Source organism: Anopheles gambiae, chromosome X (assembly GCF_943734735.2).
Source record: "Anopheles gambiae chromosome X, idAnoGambNW_F1_1, whole genome shotgun sequence".
NCBI classification, from domain to species: Eukaryota; Metazoa; Arthropoda; class Insecta; order Diptera; family Culicidae; genus Anopheles; species Anopheles gambiae.
This window is the reverse complement of record NC_064600.1, coordinates 3,027,185-3,037,994: the sequence shown is the minus strand read 5'-3', so window position 1 is coordinate 3,037,994 and position 10,810 is coordinate 3,027,185. Positions and strand designations below refer to the sequence as shown.

Here is a 10,810-nt window from a genome sequence, read left to right as displayed (position 1 = left end):
TGCAACAACAACATAAAAACAGGAAACACAACGTAAAGGGCAAACAAAAATGCAACAAACAGAGGAAACAAGAGAGTTTGAGTGGATAAAATAACACCAAAAAGGGGGAAAAAAACACACATTCTTAGACAATATACACGCTTACAGTCGTTTATAATTTACACGTTTTTATTATCACTTTCACTTTGATAAACATTTACGAGACATAGGTTGTGTGAGTGGGTTGGGAATGGGAGGGGGGGGGGAGGGGGGAGGGGAGAACACATGGGGATGATTTAGTGGAATTTGGGGAGTTGCGTTTTTATTCCGTTTGCGGCCCATTGCATTGCTTGCGTATTGCGCACAGGGCACGCGACGACTATAACAACAAGCGGGTTTGGGGTGGGTGTGTGGGTTTGTTTGTCCAACATGAGATTTTCCTTCTCAGGGGAGGGAACCATGAAATAGATGTGAAAAGTTCTAGCCTAATCTCCTACCACCACAATCAAATAGGTGCTTAATTTATTTTGTTCAGTTAACAGTGTTTTTTTGCGTGTTTGTGTGTGGATGTTTTTTTTTTTTTTGTTCGATGCTTCACGCTCACAAGCGATGTGTTATACACAAATCCTCGAAGCACAAGGTACGGGAGCCGGAGGAGAGAAAAGCAGGTTAAGCAAGAAAAAGGGACACGATATAACAAAAAAAGTTTCAAAATAATAACACTACGTAACGTGTGTAACGGACACATTTTAACTGAAAGGGAAGAAAGGGGGGGGGGGGTATTGCATCCCACACTACAAACAAAACAAAAAAAAACCACCAATCTAACACCGCGAGAGTTAATTAAAAAATAAAACAAAAATCAAAAACAAACAACGCGCCAAAACAGTAGCAACCAAAACACAGAATTGGAAACTCGGTGAGCGCTCTCTCTCTCTCTCTCTCTCTCTCCCCTTCTCTCCTTTTGCGCCATTCCTTCTTACAGCTTCGGCCAGGCGTACACGGACGGGACGGCGGGCTTGTAGCTCGCGTCGTACATCTGGGCGCGCACGAACGCCTCCTTGTCGTCCGGCTCCGGTTGCGTGCAGGCCAGCCCCTCCGCGTACGCGTACTCCATGATGTGGGTCGCGATCTTGATCGAGCAGTCCTTGATGTTTTCCAGCGGCGGGTACAGGCTGCCCCGCTCCAGGTCGTCGTCCGTCACGATCTCGGCGAGCCGCTGGGCGGACAGCAGGAAGATCTCCTCCGGGATGGTGGACGCGCCGGCACACAGCACGCCGAGCGCGACGCCCGGAAAGATGTACGAGTTGTTGCCCTGGCCCGGGTGGAACGTCCGGTCGCCGAGCGTAACCGGGGCGAACGGCGAGCCGGAGGCGAACACCGCCCGCCCGTCCGTATGCTCGTACGCCTGCTCCGCCGTACACTCCGCCTTGCTGGTCGGGTTGGACAGGGCGAAGATGACCGGCCGCTCGTTGTTCGCGGCCATCGTGCGCAGCACCTCGGGCGTGAACGCGCCAGCAATGGCGGCCGCACCGATCAGTATCGTCGGCTTCAGCTCCCGCACCGCCTCCAGCAGCGTACCGACCGGGGCGTGCTCGTGCGCAAACAGATGCTTGTGGCCGCTGATGCCGCCGGTCGGCCGGTCCTTCACGATCAGCCCCTTGCTGTCGACGAGCCAGATGCGCTGGCGGGCCTCCTCCTCCGTCAGCCCGTCCCGCTTCATCGCCATCACGCACAGCTGGGCGATGCCGAGGGCGGCCTCGCCCGCCCCCTGGAACAGCACGCGGTTGTCCGCCAGCTTGGTGCGGGTGATGCGCAGCGAGGCGAGCAGCCCGGCCACCGCGACCGACGCCGTGCCCTGGATGTCGTCGTTGAACGTGCAGTAGTCGTGGCGGTACTGGTCCAGAAACCGGAACGCGTTCGAGTTGGCAAAGTCCTCGAACTGGATCAGACAGTTGCGGCCGAACCGGCGCACCGCCGCCTCCATAAACTCCTGCACGAACTCGTCGTAGGCCGGGCCGGTCACGCGCCGATGCCGCAGCCCCACGTACAGCGGATCGTCCAGGATCGACTGCGTGTTGGTGCCGACGTCCAGCGTCACCGGCAGGCACTGGCTCGGCTTGATGCCGGCCAGGGCCGTGTACAGCGCGAGCTTGCCGACCGGGATGCCCATGCCGTTCGCGCCCAGATCGCCCAGCCCGAGGATGCGCTCGCCGTCCGTCACCACGATCGCGCGCACGTCACTTTCCGGCCAGTTCTTCAGCACCTCGTACACGTGGCCCTTGTCGTTGATCGTGATGTACATGCCCTTTGGCTGCTGGTAGACCAGGCTGTACTTCTGGCAGGCCAGCCCGACCGTCGGCGTGTAGACCAGCGGCATCATCTCGCCGATGTTCGAGGCAAGCACGCGGTAGAACAGCCGCTCGTTCCGATCCAGCAGCCCCATCAGGTAGATGTACTTGTTCAGCGGGTCGGTGTAGTGCTTCAGCAGCTCCAGGCAGTGCTGCACCTGCTCCTCCTCCGTGCGGACGATCGCCGGCATCAGCCCGTGGATGCCCAGCACCTGCCGCTCCTCGATGCTGAAGGACAGACCCTGAGGGTGGAGTGGTAGGGAGGGGAGGAAGAACCAAAAGGGAAAGGATTAATAAAGAGCGCCGAAACCCGAGGCCAACCCGTTCACCGGAACCGTGCACAAAGCACTACTGTTGCAATTCCTATGTGTGTTTTTATGGGTAGAACGGGGGCAATCGTGTCTATCTAGTCTTAGTCGTCACGTGTTTAAGCCTGCCTTTTGTTTGAAGCCCCCCAATTGGGCTGATTTTCGTAGATTGAGGGGACAATACTGAGCTCCAATTACACACCAGTACCAGCTGGAGTGCGTCGTCGAAGGTTCAGAGGAGTTACAACACTTCTTCCAAACAAGATCACAAAAAACACTAAATCACAACCAACAACAGATCAAGGTTAAGACTAACAATAAGAAGCTTATAGACTTTCTACTCTAGAAGACATTGAGGTACGAAGCTAGGTTGTTACTTCTTGCACCGACATTAGAATAGGTCCAAAACTGAGTTCCAATTACTCATCTGTAGCAGCTGGAGAGACATGTGGAAGGTAACCAATACGGCCCGAGGGGTTTGAACACATCTTCCAAACAAAATCAGAAACAAAACATTACATCACAACCAATTCGGTAGATATGACAGATCAAGGGCAATACTAAGAATAAGAAGCTCATGGACTTTCCAAACTAGAAGACATCGAGTGTCAAGGTTAGGTGGGGAATTCTGGGAACGAAAACACCATAGGCCCTAAAATGAGCTCCAATCACTCATCGATGCGATCGGAAATAGGTATTTCCTGGACATTTAGAGTTTCCAAAGCAGGAGCATCACACGACCCACACATACAGCGCATAGAAGAACTACTCGAAACATCTAAAGTAGCTTTCTGTTGGGTACCTAGCCATATGGGCTTACCTGGAAACGAAAAAGCAGACCATCTTGCTTACAAGGGAAGAGTCGAATCGACTAATCAAGATGAGATAAAAAAGACCTAATCAGACTCAGCAAAAACATCGTTTCTTCGTCATGGCAAAGAATATGGCACAACATCAAGTCGGACTCTACGCCAAATCAAAACATCCACAAACGGTTGGCCAGATACAGATTCTAAAAAAGACCAACAAGTTTTGTCTAGACTGCGGATAGGTCACACACTCCTCACCCACAGCTATCTAATGGAAAAGAGCAGTCCCCCACTATGCAGCTATTGCGGTGTCTTCATTACCGTCAAACACCTTTTGGTTGAATGCCGTGGTTACGAACATAAACGCATAGAATACAACATCTCAAACAACATCGATGATGCTCTATCTTATAACAAACTCCATCAAAAGAACCTCCTCAAATTTCTGAAAGACACAGACCTATACAACAAAATATAATCAAATCAACCCAACTCCACACCAATAATCTACCTGCAAAGAGATGAATGTAGTCGCAAGACTCAAAATCTCTATAAACAAATCTTACTACTACTTAGAGTTTCCAAGTAGGCCCAAAAGCTCTTTGACGCATCTCCCTGTAAGTCCATTTAGCTCAGGCAGTGCAAGAAACAAACCATGGAGAGTGTACCAACTTCACAAACCAGCAAACGAACTATCCTCTAGAATCATTCCAAGTTACAAGCGTGTGTGTCTGTCGAGTCAATATCAAGACCAAGGTTATTTTGAAGAAGCAAAAATACAAATAGGAAGATGATGCAGTTTTGATGGAATTGGTATTGGCCATACAGTGACATATCTCTCAAAATGAGTAGGTTGTCCATTGGAGATGTTGATTATGAGCTATGACGGTATGGTTTTCGACGCATCGCACCATAATGGAGGCGCGCGATAAAAAAGCTCTCATGGCCATGTCTAAATCATCTTTATGGCACTATCACACACAGGATGAACATTATCGATTAGATAAAACAAAAGCAGCGTGAGAACACGGCAGTGTAGCAGTCTAGGCAACGGAGAGAAGTCTAGCAAAACGACCCATTACGAAGCAGTCATAAATCTTTGACATAATGGCAAAAACCGCAAGCCATCTTCCTCTATTCGCATGCCATTGTTAACAAGCAAAAAAGATTGCACAGTTATTAGTTTGGCTGCGTGTGGTGAATTTCCCCCTTTTTGGGAAATCGCTACAGAAGGTTCCTTCAGAAATTCGCACCGTCACGCCGACAGAGTCGGAGTGTGTCCACAACCGACGCAAACTAGTAGCGGGGGCACCCGCCAAGACAAAACATCAAAAAGCCCCTGCACGATGCCACCACTTTCGCCCTGTAAAATACCAAAAAAAAAAAAAAACCCGTGTGGATTGCGCGACTGCTGCCGCCCTCGGTTGGCGTACCACGGCACATTCCGCGAGCACAGGCCCAGCCGCAAAAGATGCACGTGATGTGGAAACACACCATCAGCGTAGGATCAGCTGTTCAGCCAGCCTTGCGCCAGCGGCAACGAAAGGGTGATGTGAATGGGGGAGGGCATTCGATTTGTCAATGATTCACGCGTCTGACGCGATTGGCAACTCGGAGCGCGAATGAGTCATTTCGTCATCAGTGCGGACATTACGCGGGCACCATATCTAATGCCGTTTGCTGGGGAAAAAAGCGTGTGGGTTTTTTTTATCTTCCTCTCTCTCTCTCTCTCTCTCTCTCTCTCTCTCTCTCTCTCTCTCTCTATCCTTCCGCGAGTCAAACTCCAAACTCGGTGATGGGTTTGAAGGTTTTTTGTTGTTGTTGTTACTATCTAAACATCCAACCACAATCGATGGGTAAAGTGTAATGCAAGTGTTCTTTTTTGCTCTGTCTGTTTGCTACTGACTGACCGCCCCGCTCGGTTGAAGATTGCAGATATCTGAAGGCATCTTTCCAGCAATTTGCGTCAGCCGCAGCTTCCGTCCCGCCTTGGGCGCCCCTCCTGGAGAAGGGGCTAGAAAGGTGACTAGCGGTGACACGCATGGCAGGAGCCTACCACCGAACCACGGCATCGGTCGCTGAGCGCTGGCGGTAGCGTACGCGATCGGACAAATAAAGGACGTTTCGGTTCTTGGCGGGGCGCTGTAATTCGTTCTAGAGTGGGAGACGGCCCAGACACGCCGTGCGTGTGCACGACCTACCCTGGCCGAATGGCGGGTGACTTGGAGGTCACGATGGAAATATCGCCAATACAGACGGCAGTTTTATTGGCCCGTCGTTTTTTTTTTTGTTTTTGTTTTTCTTTTTTGCTGTTTCGCGCAATTCGTGCACATGCTATTTGGGAGGGCAACGGTGGGCAGCGGATAAAACAATCCAACAATCTCGAGCGATCGTGAGCGTGTGTATCATTGTTATGACCTTTAGGTGCTGCGGAAAGGTCACACCGAAAGGCGCGGCAATGTGTCCTGTGCACGGAGGGACGGGCGTTGGACTTGCCTCCCTTTGGAGGGAGCTTTGCACACGCAACAGGGCCAGAAAGGGATACTCAATGAGATGAGAATGTTTGCTGTGGTGCAAGTGCTGGTGCAGTTTTCCAGTGCAGCTCCTTTCCCATGCACCTGTAGGAGGCAACAACAAGGGCCTTCCACAAAGCAATGGAAATGGCACAGCACAACAACCAACGAAAAAAAATCCCCCTTCGGCACGATGACAGAGCGATTTCGCGACAGATGCAACGCGGGCGAAAGGGCGAAGGGTTTAACGCAAAAGGGACATTCTCGGCTGGCCGGAGGAGCGCCACTCTTTGGCACACTATCGGGCACACACACACACACACACATGTACACTATACACTACACTAGCAAACAAAACAAAATTGGACGAATGGTGCGCGTCGCGCGCAGTCGCACAAGGGCCACAACAGAGCACAACCCCCCCCCCCCCCCCCCCTCGAAAGACACACACACACACCGCTAAGCGTACGTACCTTATTGAACTTTCCATTGCGGAGTCGATCGAAGCCAGCGATTGAACCCGCGATTTCGCCGTCGGATTCGGCGGCCCACTGCCCAAGACGGTCACGGTTGAACGATGGCGTGCTCATGCTGATGTTGCTGCTGGCGATGCTGCTGCTGCTGCTGCTGCTGTTGGTTGGTGCGGTCCTGTCGGCGGTCCGGCTGCGTCTGTCACCGATGGCTCCTGGTTGCGAGTAGTGTGTCGGCACTTGGTTTGCTTCGGCGCGGTCCGGCACTCGGGAAGGCTCCTGCTGTCGCTGGGACGGTTGCTGTTTCACGCTCTGCAGCTCATTACCTACTACGCGGTGCCGTGACGGTGCGCTCGGTTTTTCCTTCGCCGCCGACTGCTTCGTCGCGTTGCTGCTGCTGCTGCTATCCATCTCAGGCTGACATCTACTGCGAGGCGTTTGGGAAGGAATTGGAGGAAGAAAAACAAAACGACAAAATTGTAGCAAATAATGCAAAAATTAGGAATTGAGAATGAAAAGCAAAATTGATTCGCAACTTGAGTTTTTTTAGGATAAAATAATTTACAGTTTTTTTACAAGCATGATGGCAAGCATAACGTAAAGGGAAGAGATGATGACGCAACTATTAATAGAATGGCGCTCACAAACGTACTGCATCTATTTTTAAAAACTTCGCCAAAGAGATAGATAGGCAAAATAGAAAACATGATCGATGCCGTTATAACGCTAATTTAAATAAAACACCAAAAAAAAGGAAACAAGAGAGAATAGCAACCCGATAACTTGTAACAGAAAAATACGCTTTACGTTTCAAGGATGAAATGATGAAATCTATTACTTTTTATGAGCCACGTTTTTGGGGCTCATTTCTATCACGTTTTCAGAGGAAATAGAGATAAACATTACATATTTTCTTTTTGTCCCTTACTACGTTCCTCAGTGGAGCTTGCTTTTGTTTTTGCTTTCGTATAAAATTTATTTAAACACCATAACTAAATGCTTATCGTGGGTTTTGACTGTATTTGAATTGCTAATGTGATAGAATGTGTGTTAATTTGAATGCTTCAAAATGCTTCAAAGGGCCTATGTAACGCCGGACGGGTTCAATTGTTGCCTGAACTATCGCCCTACCAAAAGGGTTTAACATAATTACGTCTGGGCAGGCTGACAAAGACACATTCAGAATTCTAGACAGAAATGGCTAGCGTTGCTGAACGTTTCAAAAGAAATGATCATTAGAATGAAAATTATCACAAAAAAATCAACCCTAAAACCGTAATGTTTGGAGCGTCAGACTGATCGATGTCTAAATATTCGTTAAATGTTTCATTATTAAATCTACATTTCATTGCAAGATATACTAAATGAAGGTAATTTGATCTGAATGCATAAATTGGGACGGTTCTATACAAATTTACATGCATAGGCTGGTAACCGACCTTGTAGGTGAGATATTCTGTGATGTATAATATGATATAAACATTTCTAATACTTTGTTTTCCTAAATCCCCTGTGAGCACGGTGGATAACACCCTGAAGGCAGCGTTTGCATTTGTGTGGTGCCGTTCACGTAGTTATTATCGGCCGATAGTACGGTCGGCCCCAACACACTGGCGAGACGCAACGAGACGCACACAATCAAGTCCGGCATCAGATGATCGAAGCCAAAACCACGCGTTAGGTGCGCGCAAACACACTCGAAGGGGCATACTGTGTGTTTTTTTACGTGCGGTTTCTAACCACCGCTTCATACCCGCCTGCTCACACAAACCCGCGCGTCGGTTATGGATGGAAACCGTGACTCGTCACTTTAGACCGTCAGTCCGTCAGTCAGATGTTGGTCGGAAGAAAACCGCGCGCATCCCATCGCGTTATCGTTGCGTTTTGATACTGGCAGTTTTTTTCGCTCTCCCTCGGACGTGTGTGTGTGTGTGGTGACAAACCCAGCTGTGAACACACACGCCCAAATAAAGGGCGCCAAGTGGGTGGAAGGATGGTGGTGGTGGGTGGTAGTGTGCGAAAAGACGGGCACGTTCTTGTTGAGCTTGTTTGGCTTTCCGCTTTGCAAGCACACTCGACAGTTGCCTTTTGTCGAACGGCTTACGCAATTTTCGCTCTCCCCCAAGCACCCCACGCTCACCACTGCCCTATGCGAATCAGATATAAAATCAGAGTGTGCCAAATGGACGGCTGTGGATTTATAAACAACGGAAGGGGCGGACGTCAAACGCATGGGAGCACTTTAAATTTCAACTTTCAACCGATGGCGATACGGGTGGGCGACAATCAGCCTGCAGAAGATCGTTAATACCATGATGGAAAAATCGCACCAGCAATCAATGCGCACGACAGAGTTCGAAAACCCCGTGCCGTGCCAATTGTGTTATATTTCCCATTCAAATCGCACCACAATCGAGATCCCTCGATTCATCTCGCATCGTACGATCGTCCGATCGCGCTATCCTGCTCATTCTCTAGCTTTATCTCTGTTCATTTTTTGTTTCGCCTACCCCTCTCTCATTTTCTCCATTCTTCATTTACTGTACAGTGCCCGGAAGGGTTTCTGGTGCTTTGTGCGTTGTGCAATTTTGTTGGCCACGCTTTTCGGTCGTTCTCCATTAACTTTGAGCGGCACCGGGTAAGAGCGGGGGTCTAGTGAATTCGGTGCGCGATGTAACCAAGCAAGCGCGCCCCTGGTTGCAGTTGCTTTCCCGTCTTTCGTCTTGTCACGTTTTTCGCAGTTCGCTTTTCGTCGCCGGCAGCACTCAAGCTGAAAGCCCTCTGCCAAAATTTCCAACCGAAGCAATGTCTAATTTGCCAAATTTCACGCAGACCGGGTCCCTTTCGCTTACTCGCTGTTTCGAACACGCTGTCTGGACGTACCTTTGCATGATTGGGTAGCCGTTGAAGACGGTTGTTGCCATGTCCCGGCCTGCCACGGATGTGGGAAGGAAATGAAATTCTGATCTGATTGTGCACAAACACACACACGGGAGCACACACACTACAGAGTATCACAGACGAATATACACACAGACGCAGACACAGAAGTTGCACCGGAGACACACTCGCGCACCTCCCTTTTGCCCAACTATCTTGGTGAAATCTTTACCCGACCAGCGGTAGCACTGCACTGTGCCAGAATGCCCGCATTCGGACCTAATTTATTCGCAACGATACTTAAAATCAGCTGATTATTAGCAGATCAGCCCCTCCTCCGTAGGGCGGTGGCGAGATGATAAGGAAAGTTGAAAACATTTCCCCGTAGCACCCCATGAGGTGTGTGTGAGTCTTGGGCGCCCGGTGTGAGGAGCCGACTGATCGACCGACCGACCGATCATCATCATCATCAAACATCATGTACGGCGTTAGTGATCGGGATAGGTAGCATGTGGAGTCGATCTGAGCGTGTGTGTGTTTTTTTTTTGCTTGCCTGCTGTTGCCCCTTACGTTTGAACTAAGATCGAACCAGCTCGGTATTCACCTTTCTTGACCGCCGGTGACCGAACGACTTCTATCCGGTCCCCTCTGTTCCGCCCATGTTTGCTTTCGTACTCGTCTTTCTGCGGCTTACGTAAGGGCGTGTGAATGTTTTGGAACAAAAAAAAAAAAAAAGAAACAGAACGTTGTCGAACGGAATGTTGCACCTTTGTACCCTAGTCGAGCGGAAAACTACCCCTTGTGCATGAAATTGCGCTGCTTGCTAGGCTTCTATCGGCAACGTTCAAGTGTTTGAAGCCGACAAAGCAACGCGATGGTAGCACTATGGCAATATTAATAGCAATTAAATTATTACAAGCATACTAATTAATTTTGAAAGAAACACTGACGTCCTGCACAAAAAACGGACTTAAAAAACGGAGCTGATGCAATTGCTGCAATACTTTCTGCCTCAAGACTGTTTGCAAGCGCTTTCATCATATTGTCATCTGCTTTAAGATGCATCCCTGATTTATTGTTCATTGCTCGCAGGTAGCTGCAACAGAAAAAAAAAAACACGTAACAAACAAAAAGCTACAAATGAATTCACAGTACAGTGCGATTTATTTCACGCACCGACACTCCGAATTGCGCGCAAGATGCGCACGATATTTCATAATACGGTTGCAAAATGGTTACAGGAAACCTGCTGATGAAAAGGCTGACTTAGAGCTTGCCTTGCTTGTTTGCTGGTTTACTTTCTCCCTCCGCTATGGTACCGGTTGAATCATAATATGTTGACGGGCTCATACTGCCAGCGCCCACCCCCCGGCCGGCCATCACGGAAACGACGAACGCTACATAAGGTGTGCGGGAAAACTGGGGCTGCGAGTCGCGGTCAAAGTCACGGCTGGGCACCGCCGTCGATTCGCACACCTCGTGCGTGTTAAAAAAAAAGTT

General features: G+C 49.5%; 1 protein-coding gene across 2 annotated transcripts; it reads right to left on the bottom strand.

Annotated features, from left to right (window-relative positions):
* Positions 1-150: 150 nt before the first annotated feature.
* LOC1272080 (NADP-dependent malic enzyme) lies at positions 151-10,135 on the bottom strand. Of its 2 annotated transcripts, none has more exons than XM_310951.6 (3): positions 9,314-10,135; positions 6,434-6,854; positions 151-2,572 (listed from the first exon to the last, which is right to left on the bottom strand). In XM_310951.6, exons 1-3 carry the CDS (start codon positions 9,352-9,354, stop codon positions 959-961), a joined length of 2,076 nt encoding a protein of 691 aa, XP_310951.6. In that variant the 5' UTR covers positions 9,355-10,135; the 3' UTR covers positions 151-958. The 2 variants fall into 2 exon arrangements, with proteins under 2 accessions (XP_310951.6, XP_003436933.2); XM_003436885.2 differs by having other exon boundaries at positions 6,434-6,857; positions 9,314-9,794.
* Positions 10,136-10,810: the final 675 nt, after the last annotated feature.